The 23666-nt window shown below is 40.0% G+C and overlaps 1 protein-coding gene across 3 annotated transcripts in view; it reads left to right on the forward strand.

Moving 5' to 3' along the window:
• The first annotated feature begins 1154 nt into the window (after positions 1–1154).
• Positions 1155–23666, forward strand: part of FHIP2A (FHF complex subunit HOOK interacting protein 2A) — a 79249-nt gene continuing 56737 nt past the window's right edge. For all 3 annotated transcript variants that reach the window (XM_016919430.3, XM_016919428.3, XM_016919429.3), the window contains exons 1-7: positions 1155–1562; positions 10400–10478; positions 12771–12940; positions 15075–15179; positions 15662–15784; positions 22473–22766; positions 23274–23470. In XM_016919430.3, the coding sequence (XP_016774919.2) occupies positions 1518–1562; positions 10400–10478; positions 12771–12940; positions 15075–15179; positions 15662–15784; positions 22473–22766; positions 23274–23470 (1013 nt within the window). In that variant the 5' untranslated portion in view covers positions 1155–1517. The remainder of the gene's footprint in view (positions 1563–10399; positions 10479–12770; positions 12941–15074; positions 15180–15661; positions 15785–22472; positions 22767–23273; positions 23471–23666) is intronic.

Below are 23666 nucleotides of genomic sequence, written 5' to 3' on the forward strand. Positions count from 1 at the left end.
GCAACCTTGGCTCACTGCAACTTCCGCCTCCCGAGTTCAAGGATTCTCCTGCCTCAGCCTCCCAAGTAGCTGGGATTACAAGCATGTAATCCCATTACACCACCATGTTCGGCTAATTTTTTTTTTTTTTTTTTTTTTTTGGTTTTTTAATAGAGACGGAGTTTCACCATGTTGGCCAGGCTGGTCTCGAACTCCTGGCCTCAAGTGATCCTCCCGCCTTTGCCTCCCAGAGTGCTGAGATTACAGGCGTGAGCCACCGCGCCTGGGCCAGATATGTATTTTCAGCACTGGTTGTGCAAAACTCACTCCCCACCTCATCTTAAGAACTTAATGATCCTTTTGGTAAAACGCCAATACCAGCATAAAACAAATTTCTTCAGGATACAAATATTTTCATAATTTGTATTGACTCAACCAAAACTTTACCAGCCTGAACTGCTTCTTCAAGGCTTGATTAATACACTGTTAGGGAGTATTTTAAGCAGCCTCCACCCAAGGGCTTACCTTGTAGCTCTATTTATCTGCCTTAGGCATTTACTGGACTCCTTTCAGATTCTTTCCCTCGCTAATGTTTTCCGGTATCATCTGATAACTGAATAGAAAATGCTGTTCTGAATCACTACACCTCACTATCAACCATATCACAAATAAATTATGTTATATATTATATATAAATATTATAATGGGCTATTTAAACTAAGCCAGCCGTCTTACCATGTGCTCATGTGGGATTTCCTGTTTCAATGTTGAATAATAATATATTTTAAAGTTAGCAAAGCCATTTCACCTGCAGTCGAGTTGTTCAAAATCTGAGCATTTAAATCCATTGCCAATATTTGCTTAAAGAACACTGTTTTCTTAACGAGTCTTCCAAATCGGTCCTTACAGGAAGAACCTCTGAATACTATACGCATATATGGACGGCTGCGTGTCCCTACAAAGTCAGCCTGTTACTTCCACTGGAGAAACAAAACTCTTGAGAATCGCTGAGCTGTAAAAATGTCAGAAAGCCGGTGTCCCAGGCGCCCTGAGAAAGCCGGGAGAAGGCGGTGGCTGCCCACAGGCCGCCTCCAGCCCCGCGCGAGGCCGAGGCCTCAGCGCGCCCCCCGCCCCCGCGGCGTCTAGCGGCCCCGCCGCAGGGCAGGCCTGGCCGGGCCTCCCCGGGCTGCGGCGGCGCCCCCTGCAGGCCGCGGCGGGCAGAGCGGGCGGAAGGAACCCGAGCCGGGCTGCCACCGTGTCCCAACCGGTGCCGCCGCCGGAGCTTCTCCGGGCCCCGAGTCCGCGCCGAACGCCCTCCTCGCCGCCCGCCGCGTCCCGGCGCCCTCCGGAGCCGCCGCGCCGCCCGCGCACACCTGAAGCGGCCGGGCCAGGCCCTGCCTCGATCCTCAGCTCGTCCTCCCCGCCCCGCACCGGCCTTCACTCTGGAGCGGCCCCGGCAGCCGCAGCAGGGGCGGCGGCGGCGGATCGAGGAGCTCTCCAGGTCGTCCCGGGAGAGGCTGCTGCAGTCCCGGGACAGGATGTTCTCCAAGTTCACCTCCATCCTGCAGCACGCCGTGGAGGCGGTAAGGCCGCGGGCTGCGGGCGCACGGCAGGCCGGGGATGGCGGCGGCCTACGCTCCCCGGCGGCCTCGGGGACAAGCCGGGCGGCCTTGGCCCGGCCCTCGGAGGCCCTGTTCCCGGTTGGGGTGAGGCCCCAGGCGGGCGCCCTGGGTGGCCGCCGGGTCGTGGGGGCGCCCGGGGCCTCGGGCCTGGCTCTGCGCGGGTCCCGTCGGTCCCTGGCTGCCCCAGGCCGGCAGTCCCTGCCCTCCTCCAGGAGCCGGGGCGGGGGTGCCGGGGAGGACCCGGCCGCCCAACGCCGCTCGGTGGTCGCCTCATTCCTCTGATGGGGCCGGGGGTTCGGGGAGCACCTGGCGGGGTCGCAGAGAGCTCCCCCGGGCTCCCTTAACGTTAACCTTCTCCGGAAAAAAAGTGGTCAGCGTTGAGCAAGACAAAAGAAACGAGCAAGCACCGCTTGGGCTTGGTTCTGTTTTGTTTTGGTTTTCGGGGGTAGAGGTGGGAGAGGCATGGTCTCGCTGTGGGGCGTCCCTGGCGAGGGAGCAGCCGACCAGCCCCCGGGTTGCTGGCTTTTGCTTTCTTGGGCCTGGAGGCTGAACTCAGCTGAACCTTATGTATTGATCTGAAATAGGAGTTTGGAGGGTCCAGTCGAGTTTGCTTTCGACAGCTTCCAAGCTCACCGAGCACAGAGACCATCTGTTTCCTTTCTTGTCTAGCTCTCTTCCTGGACACTCTTCGTTTATCCTGCAATTGTACTCTCCTTTGAGGGTTTTAGACACCAGCATAGAGACAGTATTCAGGTATCCTAATAGACTAATAAGTGAAAAGAAACTAAAAAGAAAATGCCTTGTCACTGTTCTAGTAAGAATGCTAGTTGCTTCACTTGTTTACTTTATTCTGGGAGAACTGTCCAAATTGAAAAATGCATTCTGTGCAGAAACAATTACTTTGCTAATTTTTAACATGACATTCTCTTCCTATGTTCATATTATGTGATAGGGCACTTTAAAATGTACACTTTAAAAATGTCAGATACAACAATGATTTTTTATGGGCAGGCAAAAATGGAGTTTTTGCCTTCAGTAATAAAAACAAACTTTAGTACAATTGTTATTTAAGTGATACATGGGAAGCGTTAAAAAAATTTAGCTCTAGGGCAAGCTCTTGGGAAAATGTATCAAACAGGAAAAACAGGGTTTCATAAATGTAGAGCAGTATTACACGGAGGGAAATGACAGTGGTAGACTTCAAGACAACTTTTAGTTTTTTCTTGCTTATACACACTCTACTTTTGTGGAAAGAATTTAACTGCAGTTTATTAAAACATTTAAATTTTGTTTTCTTTAAAAATACCAAGAATCATTTAATTTTATTTATTTATTTATTTATTTTTTGAGACCGAATCTCATTCTGTCACCCAGGTTGGAGTGCAGGGGTGTGATCTCAGGTCACTGCAACCTCCGCCTCCCGGATTCAAGCGATTCTCCTGCCTCAGCCTCCCTAGTAGCTGGGATTACAGGCACCCACCACCACACCCGGCTAATTTTTTTTTTTTTTTTTTTTTTTTTTTGGTAGAGATGGGGGTTTCACCATGTTAGCCAGGCTGCTCTCGAACTCCTGACCTCAAGTGATCGCCCGCCTTGGCCTCCCAAAGTGCTGGGATTACAGGTGTGAGCCACCACACCCGGCCCGAATCATTTTATTTTAACCTTGAATATATGAGATACTTGGGAATACTTAATGAGATACTTGGTAATCAAAATTTACTATATTGCAGTCAGCTGTCTTATCCGTAGGCTCTGCACCTGTGATTCAACCAAACTCAAGTAAAAAAATATTTGAGGGGGAAAAAAATTCTGCAGCGTTCCAAAAAGCAAAACTTGAATTTGCCATATTCAAGTACTGCCTTGAATCCATGTGAATGAAGTGATGTGTAGGCATTGTATTAGGTATTAGAAGCAATCTAGAGATGATTTAAAGTATACAGGTATGCATAGGTTATATGAAAATATGCCATTTTATAACAGGGACTTGAGCATCCTCAGATCTTAGGGGTGGGAAGAGAGGTCCTGGAACTAGTCCCCCACAGATACCGACTATATTTATATCCTTTACCCATCAGGCTAGTATTTACAGAAATAAGTACTTAGAAAAAGAAAAACGGCTTTCCTGCTCTCCTAGTAAAGGCTCATTTTTATCCGGAGGCCTGTGTTTTCTTGTCCTCGTTATCTTTTTATAATTGTATATATTAGCATCTGCCAAATTATCTGGCTCCTGCTCTGTAATATCCTTAGCCTACTTTGCTGAGGTTAGTGAGAAAAAGTTAGAGTGGCTTGTGTTCACCTAGTCCTGAAATTAATGCATTGCATTTAGAAGTGTAATGTTTTCATTTGCTTAGACCTAATGTTTTCATTTGTGGCACCACCCATCTTATCTTGATAGGAGGTTAAATCTCATGAAAAATGTTTGATGTTCTATACTAACCTTTTTTCCCCCCTTTTAACATTCTCTCTTGGGAATGAACTCATATGCAATGATGAATAAGCCATCCTTGTGTATTTGGATAGTTTTTTCGTAGCCCAAGGTTAGTTTCCAGTTATTCAGTTCTGTTTATTAATTTGCTTGATATTTTCCTCTATGAACCAATCTTACCATTCCTCAGTTCATTTCATTAGCTCTTCTTTGTGTTCCTGTTCATGTGTATGCCCAATTAGCATTTCCTGATGCAGTATTCCAATTAACATAGTTATCAGGATTATACAGAGACAGAAAATACCTGGATGCTGACATGAGCTTTTTTCATTATTTTGTTGGATCAGTCTGTGGAGTAATGCTTTTCCAACCATTTTGGTATGATTACTTTCCGGGTTTCCTTATTTAATTGGTAAGCCTTCAAATGGGTTTTTAATTTTTAATTAACTATTTACTTATTTTTCGAGACAGGGTCTCTGTCACCCAGGCTAGAGTGCAGTGACATGATCATGGCTCACAGCAGCCTCAACCTCCAGGGCTCAAACGATTCTCCTGCCTCAGCCTCCTGAGTAGCTGAGACTATAGGCCAGCACCACCACACTCAATTTTTGAAAAAATTTTTTGTAGACACTGTGTCTCACAATGTAGACACTGTGCCCAGGTTGGTCTCACATTTTTGGGCTTGAGTGAGCCTCCCACCTCCATCTCCTAAAGTGCCAGGATTATAGGGATGGAGCCATCATACCTGGCCCAAATAGTTTTTTTAGTGTTGACCGGATGTATTCATTTAAGTGAGGCTTAAACATAGAGTTTTTCTTACTGTTTAATTAATGGTTTCTCCACACTCCCTGGCAACTACTTACAACGTGAAAAATATGACTAAGATATTTTCCAAAATTAAAATTTGAAAATGTGTTATTAAGCTGATAGACTGCATTTTGAGTATGGAAGATAAGTTCACACCTTCTTGATTAAAAGCAAGAACTGTAATGTAACTCCTGCCTCCCTTTTTAGAAATGACAGTCTTCTCTCAGTATAGAAATGATTGGCCAGTAAGAGTCTTATGAAATGAATCTGTTCGTTAGCCAGTTGCCACATGTCACAAGTCTGAATTCAGGCCTTTCTTGTAGTTAGTTCCGGGGTTAGATTGGATTGTTTTAACACAACTTCTTCAAAAGATAGATAAAACACTTTCCATGTAGTACAATTTGGTATTTGTTGAGAGCCTAGTCCTCACTAGGGAATGTGCCAAGGGCATGTTCCTCTTAAATTCCAACCAGTTCCACCCTTGCGGGCAGATTTATTCCAGAGAGGATAAAGGACAGTGTCAGGGAAGAGTTTTATCATTTTAGCTAATTCCTTTAATGGAAGTCATCTTTCAGAATGTAAGTGCAATGTTTTCTTTTCAAATTATAGTTAAGAGTTCATGATGATTGTTGAGACTAGCAATTCCTTAAAAATCTCCTGTGCCCTGGAAATTCAAACCACAAATCAAATGTATCTCATGTTTTCTCAGGCATATTCTTTTCCAACAAGTGATCTCTAGGTTCAGTCCTTCACTCATTCAGCACATGTCTTCTGAGTCACCACGAAAGCATGGCTCCAAGTGAGGGAAACAAGGTGGACTTGGTGTGCTTGTGTCCTTGGTCACAATGCTTACAGTCTCATATGGGAAACAAAACAAATATACACGTTAGATTACAGAATAAGGAATGCCTAAGAATGTGTTCTAGCCCATAGAGCCAGACAGAATCATGTTCCATTCCTGCCTCTGTCCCTTCCTTCTACACTTGGACAAGTTACTTGATATGTATACATTTCCATTTCTTCATTATAAAGGGAAATAATTAAACCTATCATAGAATTGTTGTGAAGATTAAAATGAGATAATGTACATGAAGTGCTTAGTGCAGTGCCTGGCATATAGAAAGTGCTCAGTAAAAGTCAACCATTATTGTCATTTGGATGATTGGTTTAGCCAGTGACCTCTATAGGAGAAGGGAGCAAGCATTTAGGATTGGAGTTGTTATAGAAGGCTCTCTGGAAGGAAGTGAGCAAGACTTTAGAGAGGCAGAGAAGATGGGGAAGGTCACTAGGAAAGCCGGGGGCAGAAAGAAGCATTTAAAAAATCTGGGAGTGGCGTCAGGCACAGTGGCTCACACCTGTAATGCCAGCACTTTGGGAGGCCAAGGCGGGCGGATCACCTGAGGTCAGGAGTTCGAGACCAGCCTGACCAATATGATGAAACCCCATCTTTACTAAAAATACAAAAATTAGCCAGATGCAGTAGCATGCGCCTGTAATCCCAGCTACTTGGGAGGCTGAGACAGGAGAATCGCTTGAATCCGGGAGGCAGAGGTTGCAATGAGCCGAGATCACGCCATTGCACTCCAGCCAGGGCAACAAGAGCAAAACTCTGTCTCAAAAATAAAATAAAATCTGGGAGTGGAATGTTGATGATACATGAGACACAGTAAAAGCAGAGGTGGCTTTTAGAACACTAGTTTTCATCTGAATTATCCATCTAGATACTTTTGTGTGATGGGTATATTGGACACAGTCAAGACTCCCAGTTGAAGGCAGTGTTTCCTTGGGTAAGTCAGTTAACCAATTTTGAGTCTTCAGAGTTTGAGCAAAATAGGTTTATCACAAGAGTTTAAGATCATACAGTATGTGCAAAATTTGCAGTATTACACCTGGCACATAACTACTCATTAAAAGGCAGTGACTTCTGTGTTATTTATGTATTATGTATTAGTTAAGTATTATCAAATACTTAACTCTGTGTCATGCCTGAGTTGGAAACCAGAGATTGAGTGATGAAAAAGATGATACAGTTCCAGCCCTCATAGAGCTGACAAGCTAGTGGAAGAGATGAATAATTAAACAATGACAAAAGTGGGATATGGGATAAAAGAGAGCAAGCCAGCTGGTAAAGAGTATCAAGGCATAGGCCGGGCCCGGTGGCTCACACCTGTAATCCCAGCACTTTGGGAGGCCAAGGCGGGCGGATCATGAGATCAGGAGATCGAGACCATCCTGGCTAACACGGTGAAACCCTGTCTCTACTAAAAATACAAAAAATTAGCTGGGCATGGTGGCAGGCGCCTGTAGTCCCAGCTACTCAGGAGGCTGAGGCAGGAGAATGGTGTGAACCTGGGAGGCGGAGCTTGCAGTGAGCCGAGATCACGCCACTGCACTCCAGCCTGGGTGACAGAGGGAGACTCTATCTCAAAAAAAAAAAAAAAAAAAAAGGAGTATCAAGGCGTATATAGGGACTCCATCCTAGGCAGGAAGAGCCTGGTCAAGCTTTGCAGAGAAAGCGAAGTCTAGTTAAGGGTTTCATGTCAACTTGGGGTTGAGATAGTCATTGCATGCATTTTTAAAAATTTAATTCTCTGTGTTGTAAAAAATTAAATTGGAATCTCTTGGTACTGATTCACACTTTTTTTTTTAACTCAGAGCATCAATATTTTTATGCAATGATAAAACAGGTAATTTGCATGTTAGAATTAGTAATGAAAGTTTACTAGAAAGTTTTACATAAATAAGGACATTTATTCATGTTTGAACAAGATTGTTACTAATCTAAGTTATTAGCAATTGAGAACTGTTTAACTCTCTAGTTAAATAGGTTTCTTATTTAAATCTAACTCCTGGAGGGAGGTATTCACAAAGTAACACCATTCTGCTTTGAATTTGACTGTAACCTACAACAAGGGTCCTGACACAAATGCAGTAAGACTTCTCTGTCTGGTGACCAGAGAATACAGTTTCAATTCCCTTGAAATACAGTTAAATCCCACTCCTGAAATAATCTGGAAAAAGGATACTGTAACTCCTCATATACCCAGGAGGTTGCCTTGGAAAAATTTAACAAATCATAGCATTTACACTTAAGAAATTAGGTACAGTTCCTGAAACAACAAATTTCATTTGGGTTTCTCCCACTCGTGAATGCACTTAACTGTATAAAGGTAGTCTATAGAAGTCAGGTCCAAAAAAATTAGGAAGAGGTTTTATTATTTTGAGAACATTCTAAAAACAAGTGGCTGATTAAAACTTTTTTTTATCTAAACATTTTAGGAAGATGATACTGTTTTCCCAAGTTAATACTTTGATTCTTAATTTTCTTCCTAATTTTTTCCCTCAATCTCCCGTAAGTTTTTTTCTCCCCATGTTCTCCTTGAAGTTAAAGTACTCCCAAAGATTTTAACTCCTTTCTTGCAGTCTTTTTTATTTTTATTTTCTTGAAAATAAGGTGAATATTTTATTCTCTTAACACAGTACGATTTACAGTGGAAGATATTGATAATTGTTGAAATATTTTCAGGTCTATTTTATTCCATAAATACATTTCATCTTTTTGATTGAAACACTTAAGGTGTTTATGACCAATATTTCTAATTTGGACAATAGTTCGGAAATTGTTTCGACAGGGTTGCCAGCTCTGAAGTGGATGCTGAGGACACCAAGAAATCAAAATGGTACCAGTAGAAGTGCAAGAATAACATGACCTCTTTTAGGTCATCTGTTTAGAGGAAGTCTATGAAAATGGACTCTGGAGAAGTAAAGAAACAAAAGAATGGGTACTCCATAGGCAGGGCAGCCCCAAGAGCTACTAGTTGGCTATTTTTCTAGTTATTAATTGATCATATGCTAAACAAGGGATGGCTTATTCATGAACTTTCTGGGGAAAGGGGTGGGCCATTCTCAGCCTTGAGAGTTCCTCCCCTTTTTAGACTATATAGGGATGGCTTATTCATGAACTTTCTGGGGAAAGGGGTGGGCCATTCTCGGCCTTGAGGGTTCCTCCCCTTTTTAGACTATATAGGGATGGCTTATTCATGAACTTTCTGGGGAAAGAGGTGGGCCATTCTCAGCCTTGAGGGTTCCTCCCCTTTTTAGACTATATAAGGATGGCATCTTTCAGACGTTGCCATGGCATTTGAAGGCTGTCATGGCACTAGTGGGAGTGGCTCTTAGCATGCTAATGCATTACAATTAGTGTATAATGAGCAGTAAAGACAACTGGAGGTCACTTTTGTGACCATCTTGGTTTTGGTGAGTTTTGGCCAGCTTCTTTACCGAATGCTGTTTATCAGCAGGGTCTTTATGACCTGCATCTTGTGATATCGGACCTGTGACCTCCAGTCTCATCGTGTGACTAAGAATGCCTAACCTCCTGGGAATGCAGCCCAGCAGGTCTTAGCCTCATTTTACCCAGCTCCTGTTCAAGATGGAGTTGCTGTGGTTCAAAGGCCTCTGACAACACTAGGACTAGGGGAGCTCTCACTTTCTTTCACTCTTTAAGGAAAAGAAATGTAGAAAGTGTATGCAAATCTTTTTCTATCCATTTAACACACATTTGAAATACTTGTAGGTTTGCTATAAGATGGCTGAGGGGATATAATTTTGGGCATAAAACTTCTGGAGTAAGTTTTAGAGCTAAAATGTTGAGCATTTTTGACTTTGTGGAATTTAAATTGTTAGTATCTTGTTCAAGTAGTTATTTTGCTAAAAATATGCACTGCCTAATCCAAGCTTAAAAAAGAAAAGATTTACATTTGTATGTCACTGAATGTAGGGTACAGTTTTAATCTGATTACGAAGTTGACTTTGGTATATGTTTTAGTAGTGATGATGTGGAACTAATTACATAGCAGCTTTTTACTGTTTTGCATTTCAAAGTCCTAGGTACAAAGATTCCTGGCTATTAGTAATTTCATTTACTGATATGTCAGTAATAGAATATTGTTTTGTTTTCATTTAATATACCTCTGAAACCTACTTTTTTTTTTTTTTTTTTTTTGAGATAGAATCTCGTTCTGTCATCCAGGCTGGAGTGCAGTGGCGCAATCTTGGCTCACTGAAACCTCCACCTCCCAGGTTCAAGCGATTCTCCTGTCTCAGCCTCCCCAGAAGCTGGGACTACAGGCGCACGGCACCACGCCTGGCTAATTTTTGTATTTTTAGTAGAGATGGGGTTTCACCACGTTGCCCGGCTGGTCTTGAACTCCTGACCTCAAGTGATTCACCTACCTCAGCCTCCCAGAGTGCTGGGATTAGGGGTGTGAGCCACTGCCCCCAGCCTGAAACCTACTTTTAAAAAAGTGTCAGGGGAGGAAAAAAAAGCTCGATACTGTAGTTTAATAATAATGTTGATAAATATGTTTTTCCTCTTCTTGATAACTCATTTTTACTTTCTTGGATTTGACTTATTTTGTTTCTCTTTAATATCTGACATATAAAAACAAAGTTCACCCCTTATTTTTATGCTACCTTTGCATTGTAATAGATAAATACAGAGTTATAAGTTATGGGAAACTTTCAATGCCATTTTCTTAATTGTTGTGGTCTTTTGTTTGTGTAGCTTGCACCTTCTCTTCCTTTACAAGAAGATTTTGTTTATCACTGGAAGGCAATTACCCATTACTACATAGAGACTTCAGGTAAGGAACAATGCTGATATTAACTGAAAATTTGTGAAAGTTAAACAGAAAATTTGTGAAATACTAAAATATTTTTAAGTAAGTCTTCAAAGTTATTTTATATTTAAGTTTATAGACAATCTTATCTTTGTCTTTAAGATTCAGTCACTCATTTAAAAATATACCTGTTGATCACCTACTACTGTGTGTCAGGCATTGTTGAGGCACTGGGGGATAGAAGAGTCAGTCAAACAGACAACACTGCTGTCCTCACAGAGTTTATGTATTGATTGGGAGGAGGCAGACAGTGTATAGACAAATACGTATAGTGTGTCAGATGATAAGCATCAAGGGAAAATGAAGCAGGCTAAAGAGTACGTTGGGGTGGTGGGAGTGGACAGTTGGCTATTTTAGGTTAGAGAAAACCTCATTGCCCAATATGACTTGTGAGCTGAAATCTAAAGGATAAAGGAACCAAGCCTGCTAGATATCTGGGGGAAGGATGTCTCGGGAATGAGACCTAATTCACAAACCCTCAGGCCAGAGCATGTGGCACGCTTGGCACATCCCAGGAACTTTAAGGAAGCCAGTGTGGATAGAGCTTGAACATTCATTCTTTCTTGGAGCGTTTGTGTATATAAAGGCTACAATTATGGGGAAAACACATTTTTAAAAAGTAAATTACAAGTAAGCTTACAAATCATCTTTTACTAGTGCTAGGCTACTCATTTTAGAATATGAAATGAGACATAACATTTCTTGAATTCTTTGTGCTAAGGACTGAGCTTTATTATTACATTGAATTCATATAACAGTACTCACTAGTGTTTATTAGTTCCATTTTATAGATGTTGGTGACTGATGCTTACATAGTTTGCACCAGTTCATCCAGCTGAAAGTGACAGAGCCAAGATTTGAATCCAAGTTGTCTAACTCCAGGGCCCATGCTTTTAACAACTGTCCCATACCATATCAAACTTGAGACATATGTCCTCCTGAAAACAAAGGTGACCCTTCTCTATCCATTGTTTTCTCCATAAGGCTTAGTGTTATGGTTTTCTGTGTTAGTATACATACAGACAAAGCAGCATATCAGTACATAGCATACCAGAATTGTGTTGTTCAAACTATAGAAGTACAAAGTAAATGAAAATAGAGACATAAGTAAAGAATTTGGCGCTTCCTAATGTATTTTGTATTTAAATGTTCTATAAAACTTCACATTTTTAAGAGTAATTTAACCTTAGTATAATAAGGATGGGTTGATAAAACCGTGGGATGTTTGAGTCTAACTGTGATATGTTAAAAAATATCACTAAATTTTTATTTTATTATAAGAAATTAATAATATTTAATAAAAATTCTCCTGAGAAGCAACTTTGAAAAACAGATTTTGGAAAACAGCTATACGTTAATGAGAGATGTCAGTAATTTTAATAGAGGGTTTTCCTTTTGGCTTCTCATTGTAATAGAAGAAAATGAATTAGGGATATTAAGTGACAGATTTCCCAATCCTACAAAGTAATGTAGTAGCAATCCAAAACAGAATCTGTCCTCTTCATATATCCCAGGTTATTTGCCTTCATGTTCAAGGCCAACCTATTTCTATTTAAAGAGACTTAAAGTTCAGATCTTCTGAACTGGCTAAGTGAAAAAAAATATTTTCATTATAAATACACATAGAACATTTTTGATGTGACATGTATTTTTCCTGGTCATGTTCCCATTTCCCACATAAATAGCTCTTATTTCTGAATTACTGTGGATAGATGAATGTTAGCTTATGGAATATATTTCAGACTTTTTTTTTGAGATGGTGTCCCTCTCTGTCACCCAGGCTGACGTTCAGTGGTGCGATCTCTGCTCACTGCAACCTCCGTCTCCTAGGTCCAAGAGATTCTCCTGCCTCAGCCTCCTGAGTGGCTGGAATCACAGGCGCCCGCCACCACACACGGCTAATTTTTTTGTATTTTTAGTAGAGAGGAGGTTTCACTATGTTGAACAGGCTGGTCTTGGATTCCTGACCTCAGGTGATCCACCTGCCTCGGCCTTCCAAAGTGCTGGAATTACAGGCGTGAGCCACTGTGCCTAGCCATATTTCAGAATATTGATTCAGTTTTGGGGTAAGAATATGACAAAATGCATCATCTAAATTCTAGCAGAAATAATCATACTGTGTTTATAAACCTCACTTAAGTGTGTAGTTCAGATTTTTCTCAGTTTGAATAGGAAAAGGGAAATACAGAGTATTTTAGGTGCAAATATGCAGTTTAAAAATGTTTAAATATTTGATGAGTGTTTTTTATTGTTTAGATGATAAAGCCCCAGTGACCGATACAAATATTCCATCGCATCTGGAACAGATGTTAGATATACTGGTTCAAGAAGAAAATGAACGGGAATCTGGAGAGACGGGGCCATGTATGGAATATTTGCTTCATCACAAGATCTTGGAAACATTATATACCTTGGGGAAAGCTGATGTAAGTTCCTAATCCACACCATGTTCTTGGGCATTAGTACATGCATTAATGTCTTATGAATAAAGAAGCTGCCAAATACTTGATTTTAAAGGTACGTATTGAACATGGCAGGATTCAAGTTAAGATTGTAGAAAAAAGAAAATTGTGTAGCCTATACAAATATGTCCATAGAGATAGAAAGATTCCAAACACTCTAGACAACAACTTGTACTTGGCTGCTTAGAATTCCAATGTAAACATTTATGAAAATAAACTCAAGTACATGAGCTCAGAATAAAAAAAGAGATAGAAGGAAGTCAGTTAAAATAGGATTGAAAAATAGGAATTATTTGTCATAGTCCTGAAAGAGAATGTCACTGATTATTTTGACACTAACTAAACTGTTAAGTGGAGCCAATTTATATTTTTTAGGCCTGATGAATTTTGAAAAATCTTTACAAAGCTGAAATTATGATATCAATAATATTTTATATTCCAAAACCTTCAAATTACTTATAGAGACAAGTTTTCCAGCCGTGTGGCCGAGTGAGGGAACGGGAGAGCCTTGGGTTCAGATTAGGGGCCCAGGCTTCCAGTCCTGACATCATTATTCACACACTGTGACCATTGTAAGTCTCTTTGGTTAATCTTCCTCCTCTTTAAAATCCAGGAAGTGTTTGCTAAGGGGCCTCCCCAGCCCTAAAAGTCTATATAGTTCTGTGAATTTCTGTGATATATGTGAAAAAAATTAGGCTAAAACAAAAGAAACCTGTAGACACATTTTCATGACAAAAAGAGTTATGAATAGTAGCATGCAAGATGATTTCCTTTTGTCTGTCTGTAATACTCTAATTTACTTTTAAGTTAAATTCACTCAATTTATGTTTTTTAGGAAACACACCTGCTCCCTAATATTCTACAACTCATTCTTCTCCTCCTTTTTCCTGTCCTTTGGAGAGAAGGATTGTTAATAATAAATTGATTAATTGATTTTTGAGCAGAAGTTAGTAATTGTACGTCTAGTAAATTTATTTTAATACAGGTGATTGTAAATATAATTTAGTGGTTTAAATAATGTAAAGTATTTGCTAGCTTAAAAATATTGTGCATAAGATTATAGTTTATACTATTTCCAGATAGCATGTCTATGATGATGCTTTGGAAATACTTATTTTGTAACTGTATTTGAAATGTGAAGCAGTATAAGCAGCTTAATTAAGGAACTTAACCTTGTTAATTCATTCTCTCTTAATCTGCAGTGTGAGTGATCATTGGGTTTACCTACTTTTCAGCAAATACATAAAACAACTGGCATGTTATAAAAACTAATTTATTAAACATTCTTTGCCTATTATAATCATAATGTAAATAATTTGATTTATATTATGATTATAATAGGCAAAGAATATTTACAGTTGACCCTTGAGCAACATGGGTTTGAACTGTGTAGGTCCACATATAGGCAGAATTTTTGCAACCAAACATGGATGAAAAATATAGTATTTCCAGGATGCAAAACCTGTCTATGCAAAGGGCTGAATTTTCACATATGTGGGTTCCACAGGGCTGACTACCAGAACTGAGTGAGTGCAGATTTGGGTATAACCGTGTATACCGAGGCACAGCTCTAATTTAAAATGATGTTAGGATAAAATCACAACAGTTTACACCACAGGTTTCCTTTTATTTACATGTATGTTAGGAGGCTTTATTTACTCCTACATATATATGATGGAAAGTTGTTGATGACATGTCTGTCATTAGTGTAAGTAACAAGATTTTGCCTTTGTTCCGGCGGGGTGTTAACTATTACAGTTTCATGTTACCCCAGCATTTAGAATATAAACAGGTTGACATTGACTGCACCAAGCTCTAATCTCAACAACATATTATCACCATGCTGTTTGTAACTACATGAGCCTGTGGTCTCACATGCTGTATTATGGTCTCAGATATACAATATTATTTCTAGAATACCTGTCATTAATATTTGATTGAAAATTTTATTCTGACAGTTATTAACTGGCCAGTTGCGTTGTCTTTTCAAGGTGGAATACATTCATATACATTGTCTCTCCAATTTTTTAAGCTTTTCAGTAAATGTGTTTGCATTGTCTGTTGTTTTCCTGTTGGCTTCCTTTTTTCCTATACCCAGTGTCCTCCGGGAATGAAACAGCAGGTTTTGGTTTTCTATACGAAACTTCTGGGAAGAATCCGGCAGCCACTACTTCCACACATTAACGTGCACAGGCCAGTGCAGGTATTTTGTTCCCCCTACATAAAATTATTTTGTTTGATTTCTTTTAATGTTGAAATAATTTTATATTATTTTTCTGAGAGTAAAAATAATGAAATTATTCCAAAATTAACATGCAAATTAGCAAATACTTGAGCTTTCTTTATGCATCACATAGCATTAAGTGTATTTACAGTGTACTTACAGTCTTTCTAATTCTCTTTAAAATTTTATACATGAATTTTCCTTGGATTTTACCTCCATGACATCTGAAGGAGAATTTATTATATAACTCGTTAATTATTTATGGTAATGAACTTGAAAATTTTACCACTAGTAAGTTTATTTTGATATAGATAATTATAAATATCATTAGTGTTCTGATTAATGCAGGATATTTGCATTATATGAAAAATTTAAATATCCTTAAGGTAAATGAATGGTTATTTTACAAATTTGTAAAAAGTAGCCTAAGTTTAAAAAGTTAAAAACAATTGTTTTCACAGAAATTAATTAGACTCTGTGGTGAAGTCCTAGCAACACCAACAGAAAATGAAGAGATTCAGTTTCTTTGCATTGTGTGTGCGAAGCTGAAACAGGACCCCTACCTGGTTAACTTTTTCCTAGAGGTATGATACACTTTTTATCAACTTTCAAACTGTAGTTATATTAAGATCATTATGAAAATTGAATTCTGTGAATAATATTAGAAGGAGCTCTGTTTTGCAGGTTATTAGCTTGTTTTACTTCCCAGAATTATTTTTCCTTTAATATCACTATTTTATTCTCCTGGGAGAAAAGAATTTCAAAGAATGCAGTTGAGCCAGATATATGAGGTGGTACAGGGACTGGACAGATACAAAGTCATGGCTTAAAAGAGGGCAGCTTGAAGGTTGAATCAGAGATAGACAAGTCACAGAAGTTGATATGCTATCATATTTTCAGCCAAGCTTGCCCTAGTATGTAACATGGGAAATCTAGCCTGGGATAAGGATGGCATGTGCAGATTTGGACAAGATGGAAAAAAGCACGAGTTATCTCTCCATCCTCATAGCAGTTGGGATTGCTGTAGTATTTTGTACTGTTTTGATAGCCATAGTCACCAAATCATAGTTTATTTAAATCAAGTGATATTTTGGATTTTACTCCTAGATTTAAAGTAAAAAATATATTTTTGTACTTTTTGCCTTCATTCACTTCTTTTTTTCAGCAGTGAAGTCATTTTGGAATATTTTAGAAAAAATGATTATGTTGTTTTTGTCCTTGTTTGTAATTTATTTTTATTTTTATTTTTACTTTTTTGAGGCAGCGTCTTGCTTTGTAGCCCAGGCTGGAGTGTGGGGGCGCGACCATTGGTCACTGCAGCCTTAACCTCTCTGGTTCAAGTGATCCTCTTACCTCAGCCTACCAAGTAGCTGGGACTACAGGTGTGCACCACCACGCCTGGCTAATTTTTTAAGTTTTTTTGTAGAGACAGTGTCTCCCTGTGTTGTCCAGGCTGGTCTGGAACTCCTGAGCTCAAGTGATCCTCCTGCCTCGGCCTCCCAAAGTTCTGGTATCATAGGTGTGAGCCACCACACCTGGCCTTCTTTTGTTTTTTAAAAAATATTTTTCTGGCCAGGCGCGATGGCTCACACCTGTAATCCCAGCATTTTGGGAGGCTGGTGCAGGTGGATCAGTTGAGGTCAGGAGTTCGAGATCAGCCTGACCAACATGGTGAAACCCCGTCTCTGCTAAAAATACAAACCTTAGCTGGGTGTGGTAGTGCACGCCTGGAATCCCACTTATTTGAGAGGCTGAGACAGGAGAATCCCTTGAACCCGGGAGGTGGAGGTTGCAGTGAGCCAAGATTGCAACACTGCACTCCAGCCTGGGCAACAGTGTGAGACTCCGTCTCAAATAATACAAAATACATAAATAAATTTTTCTTTTTCTTTTTTTGGATTAAGATATAAGTTACATACAATAGAATTCACTCTTTTCAGTCTGCATTCTGTGAGCTTGATGAACACAGTTGTGTTACCACCACAATCAAGATGTACAACAGCTCTGTCACACTACCCCATGATCCTTTGTAGTCATCCCTTCTCCACCCCTACGCCCTAGCAGTCACTGATCTATTTTCCATCCCAATAGTTTTCTCTTTCCCAAAAAGTCATAGCAATGTAATTAGCCTTTTGATTCTGGCTTTTAAAGTTAGCTTATTGCATTTGAGATTCATCCATGATTTTGTTCCTTTATGTTGTTGAGTACTATACCATTGTATGGATGTACCACAGTTGTTTATCCATACACCAGTGAGGGACTTCTGGGTTGTTTCTAGTTTTTTACAATTGTGAATGAAACCACGAAAAACATCACACACAGATTTTTGCGTGGATTTAGGTTTTCATGTCACTTGGATAAATACCTAGGGTAGGATCACTGGATCATATGGTAAGTGTGTATTTTCATAAGAAACCGCCAAACTGTTTCCCAAGTGGCTTTGTCATTTTGCATCCCATCAACAGTGTACGTGAGCTCCTGTTGCTCCGTGTTGTCGTCAGCACTGGATGTTGTTAGGTCTTTGTTTGTTTTGTTATTTTTAAATGTTAACCACTCCAATAGATGGGTTTGTTTTCTATTTTACATTACTAAGTAAATTAGGATTCTATTCTGGACTCTTAACTCGAATTAGGTAAGCAGTTCAGCTGTAAAATTTCATGAATTTAAATTTCTAGGTGGTGGTAAGGACTACGCATGCCCTTAACACTCATCATGCGCATCGTGTGTTGTTTGTGATGTGCGTTATATTTTGTATCATCTTTTGCAAATTTGCTTCAAAAGGGCTGGAACAGTCTTATGATTTTGGATTTCTAAAGATTTATAATGATATTAGAATTTTTTTTTTAGTTGTTTGTGTACTTATGAGAAATATCTCAGTTTTGCTGAGATTTTTCTTCTCAAGGTTCATTTTTGCTAAAGCTTTCTTAGATAACCTTAGTGTACTTGGAATGCATGTATTTTTTTCCCCAAACTTAAGCCTGGAGAATTTCTTTCTCAAAAATTTCTGAAACTTGTTTTCTAAGTGCATAGCATAGATCAGAAGCAGACGAAATATGTAGGCTTATGTATGTTCGTGGTGAGGTACACTGTATGTACCTGTCTTCGGAAAAACATTTACATTTAAACCTCACTACAGACAACACCCCTCAGAATTAGTGACACATCTGCTTTGTGCAGTGTTTTTATGACATATTTCTCCAAAGCCTGAAGTGGTGGGTGTCTGCATTTTTTTAACGAATAGGACTATTCATATGTGTTTAATGTCAGTTACTACAGTCCCCCAGCACTGGTTATTTAAGTGCATTTTATTTTCTCCTGCTAGTCAGTATGTTCCTTGAGGACAAGGATTCTGTCTCATTAATCTTGGGTCCCCACAGGTTCTCTAGAATCTAGCACAATGCATAGGAACTGCTCAGTTAACACTAAATGAATGAATCTTTAGGGAGACGCAGCGTTTTGTTTTTGTTTTTGCTTTTTTTTTGAGATAGTCTGACTGTGTCGCCCAGGCCGTAGTGCAGTGGTGCAATCTCGGCTCACTGCAGCCTCTGCCTCCCAGTTCAAACGATTCTCATGCTTCAGCCTCCCAAGTAGCTGGGATTACAGGTGCGCACCACCACGCCCGGCTAATTTTTGTATTTTTAGTAGAGATGGGGTTTCACCATGTTGGCCAGGCTGGTCTCAAACTCCCAACCTCAGGTGATCCACCCACCTCAGCCTCCCAAAGTGCCAGGATTATAGGCATTAGCCACCATGGCCAGCAAGAAATGCAGTTTTATTACTTATAAGTATAGAGAAGAACAAAAGTGCTTTGCAGTTCTCAAGCATATATTCCCTGAAATGTCATCTTTCTCTATTCATTACTGTCAGCCAATATTTGCATCTCCTATTGGTTAAATATATATGGTAGATGAGTTAGAAACAGTCTTTGCCGGCCGGGCGCGGTGGCTCATGCCTGTAATCCCAGCACTTTGGTAGGCTGAGGCGGGCAGATCATAAGGTCAGGAGATCAATCAAGATCATCCTGGCTAACACAGTGAAACCCCTTCTCTACTAAAAATACAAAAAATCAGTCGGGCTTGGTGGCCCGTGCCTATAGTCCCAGCTACTCAGGAGGCTGAGGCAGGAGAATTGCTTGAACCCAGGAGGCAGAGGTAGCAGTAAGCCAAGATCACGCCACTGCACTTCAGCCTGGGCGACAGAGCAAGACTCTGTCTCAAAAAAAAAAAAAAAAAAAAGAGAAAAGAAACAGTCTTTGTCCTAAAGGAGTTTACAGTCTGGTGAAGACAGTAAATGAATGTTCAGATACTGTAATCTAGAGTAGAGTAAGGTGAGAATCAAAGGAAAGATACAAAGTAAATTCCTTAAGTACTTATAGGATGGAGAGATTCATCAGCTCTAGGTCATCAAGAAAGTCTTCCTGGAAGAGGTCATCTTTGAAATGAGGCTGGGCGCGGTGATTCACACCTGTAATCCTAGCACTTTGGGAGGCTGAGGCAAGCAGATTGCTTGAGCCCAGGAGTTCGAGATCAGCCTGAGCAACATAGCAAGACCTCATCTCTATAAAAAATAAATAAATACAGACAAATGAGCCTTGACATGTTTAGAGTGGGTGAACATAAGGAATGAAGATATAAAAGTTTGTGGTGTGTTCAGGAAACAGTATAATTAAGATGTGTGGCAAGAAGCACCTGAACAGATAGACTAAGTATTGTCAAAGGCTTTGAATGACAAGGTGAAGAGTTTATTCTTACTTGTAGATACTGGGGAGCCATTAACTATTTTTGAGCAGGGATGTTATTATGTGATGGTATCTGTGCCTTAAGTTAAATTGGCAGCAGCCTTTTATATGGCAGATTCTTTGAGAGGAGAGATAAAATCAGGGAAACTAATTTGGAAACTGATGGAGTAACCCAGGCAAGAAGTAACAAAGACTACGACCAAGTTGGAAGCAGTGGGTTGGAATGAAATGCATAACTTCAGACTAGAGGTAGGCTCTATATGGCCTTGTAACTGCTCAGATGCAGAAGCTGGGAAAGGATGATTTGAATGCTGGAATTCCTGAACCAATAAGGCTGCTGCTAGTAGAAAAACAGGGGCCCCAAGGGAGCTGATTTTGAGGGGAAGATGATAATTTTGGTTCCAGATGCTTTGAGTCATCATGATTTCCTGATGGAGATAATTAGCAGGTATTCGGTATTGCAAATCTTTGATTTGGGAAGGAAGCTTAAGTTTAAGAGATTTAGAAGCTATGTGTGTGACTATGTTGTGGGTACTGATGAGATCCCTAAAACAGAAGGGCAACAGTTTTAGTAGGAACCAAAGTGTTAAAGCCACAGTTCCTCATCACCTAGGAAATTTTTCTAAAATGCACATTCCTTGGCTCCACCTCCAGATATTCAACAGGTCCGGATGGGACCCAGGAATCTGCATTTTTATCAAGCCCCACAGAAGACCAGGATACCAACAATCTTGAGTCTTACTTTGAGAAACATTGATTGAAGGACGGAGTGCTATACTAACATCCTTCCTCTTGCTGTTCTTATTTGAGACGCCTCTCCCAACAATATTACTAGTATTTTAAATTGAATGAAATGTTTTACTTTCATAAAGAGTATGATATGCCATTGGTTTTTTTTTTTTTTTTTTTTTTTGAGGTGGAGTCTTGCTCTGTTGCCCAGGCTGGAGTGCAGTGGCATGATCTCGGCTCACTGCAACCTCTGCCTCCCAGATTCAAGTGATTCTTCTGCCTCAGCCTCCCTGGTAGCTGGGATTGCAGGCACATGCCACCACGCCCAGCTAATTTTTGTATTTTTAGTAGAGACAGGGTTTACCATGTTGGCCAGGCTGGTCTCGAACTCCTGACCTCAAGTGATCCGCCTGCCTCAGCCTCTCAAAGTGCTGGGATGTGAGCCACTGCACCCGGCCAATATGCCATTGATTTTGTTGGAAATTGGCAAATTGTTTGGAGTATTCATTGAGTCCCATAGAGTTGTTTTCTTTTAATAAATATGTTCTGTGAACTCAATTCCTCAAGAAGATTGGTCTAACCTATGCTTTTAACAGCAATAAAAGTGATTTATAATTAGTATAATATAACTTTGGAAGTAGAACCCTGAATTCATTCAGCCTTTAATATGTTTCTATGATGATAGGCCCTGGGAGAAGTTAGTTTATGGTGAATTTTAACCTACTTGTGTAATTTGATTTCTGCTCTTATGTTCAAATGGAAAGCAAGATACTTTTGCCTTGAAGCTAATAATTTGCTAATTTGCTTCAGTTAAGAGTCTCTTTGTGTTTTGGTATGTGGATTGGGGGAGGGAGCACCAGCATTTCAAGCAAATCTTATTTCTATCCTAAAGACACTGGTAAAAATGTCCCCTGAGTAGTTTCTTGGGTTCTCTTTTTTTAAATTTTTTTGAGACAGGGTCTTGCTCTGTGCCCAGGCTGGAGTGCAGTGGCATGATCACAGCTCACCACAGCTGTAACCTCCCAGGCTCAAGCAATCTTCCTGCCTCACTCAGCCTCCCAAGGCCTAGGACCATAGGTGCAAGCCACCACACCCAGCTTATTTTATTTTATTTTTTTAGTAGAGACATGATCTCACTATGTTGCCCCATCTAGTCTCGAATTCCTGGGCTCAAGTGATCCTCCTGCCTCGGCCTCCCAAAGTGCTGGTATTACAGGCATGGGTCACTGTGCCCAGCCTCCTGTGTTCTTATAGAGTAGAGGTTTAAGGAAAAACTTAGAAAAGATGCTTATATATTTGAGAGAATTTGGGAGCTTTTGCGGAAACCTTCAGTCTAATGCTGGTAACTTTTGAACTTTAAAATATTTTTATTTGTAAGTTTGTACTTCCTTCCCTGCAAACCCCCCCCCCACCCTATGATCTTATAAGAATTAACATTAAGACTATGTAGTTACAGTAGTCCAGTGATGAGGAAAAGGTTAACTGCAATTGAAACCTCCTGAAACTTTTTTCCTCACTAACATTAGTTGTTTTAAGCAGTAGTCAAATTATCAGTAATACTGTTCATTGCTTATGGTCAGTGTAAAACATTTTGTAGTTAGTATGAGGAGTGTGATAAACTCCTATGCAATGGTAAAATCATTCTAAAACACAGTTTGTTAAAAGTCAGAATATTTTCATGTGACATAACATCTATTGCTACTTTGGCTAGGCATGTGGAATGTTATAGAAAAATCCATTAAAATATTATTTTTGGCTTAAAAAGTTATTGATGTGAATTTTATAAAACATATATTCCTTTTCAGAATAAGATGAAATCATTGGCTTCCAAAGGAGTACCAAATGTAATTTCAGAAGATACATTAAAAGGTCAGGATTCCTTGTCAACAGATACAGGACAGTCCCGTCAACCAGAGGAACTATCTGGTGCTACTGGAATGGAGCAAACAGAATTGGAAGATGAGCCTCCTCATCAGATGGATCACCTGTCCACAAGCTTGGATAACCTCAGTGTCACCTCACAGCCAGAGGCCTCGGTTGTTCGTCCAAATCAGGATTACAATTTAGTGAATTCTTTGTTAAATCTTACTAGAAGTCCTGTGAGTTATGGTCCTTACTTTTTTCCCCCTAACATTATTTCAATAATGTGCATTTATTTATTTTTTTAATTTTAATTTTTAATTTTTTTTTTGAGATGGAGTCTTGCTGTGTTGTCCAGGCTGGAGTACAGTGGTGCAATCTTGGCCCACTGCAACCTCCATCTCTGGGTTCAAGCAATTCTCCTGCCTCAGCCTCCCTAGTAGCTGGGATTACAGGTGCACGCCACCACGCCAGCTAATTTTTGTATTTTTAGTAGAGATGGGGTTTCACCATGTTGCCAGGCTGGTCTCAAACTCCTGACCTCAGCTGATCCACCCGCCTTGGCCTCCCAAAGTGCTGGGATTACAGGCGTGAAGCTCCACAGTTGGCCAATAATATGCATTTAAAATAGACAAAATCTATTTTTCTTTTAGTGTGAAACATTAAATCCTTTTATGTTGAATGTTTTCAAACAACCTGATGTATATACAATTCAAGAATTGAAGGGGGATTTTTTTTTCCTTTAGGATGGCAGAATAGCTGTGAAGGCATGTGAAGGCTTGATGCTGTTAGTAAGTTTGCCAGAGCCTGCGGCTGCAAAGTGCCTTACACAGAGCACTTGCTTGTGTGAACTACTGACAGACAGACTTGCCTCCCTGTACAAGGCCCTACCTCAGTCAGTGGATCCGTTAGATATTGAAACCGTGGAAGCAATTAACTGGGGGTAAGCACCGTTACTTGTATTTTCCCATAAAGGTGACTTCTTAACACCTACATTTTAAAATCCATTTCTATTTTGCAATGGTAGAAGTCTTTGAAAAATTGAACACCACTAGTGATCATTAAATGGGAATATTTTCTTGAAGCTTGTATTAAATTTATCAGTCAGTGGTAATGAATTGGTGTGGGAACAATCCAGC

The sequence above is a fragment of the Pan troglodytes genome, chromosome 8 (genome assembly GCF_028858775.2).
Source record: "Pan troglodytes isolate AG18354 chromosome 8, NHGRI_mPanTro3-v2.0_pri, whole genome shotgun sequence".
Taxonomy (NCBI): domain Eukaryota; kingdom Metazoa; phylum Chordata; class Mammalia; order Primates; family Hominidae; genus Pan; species Pan troglodytes.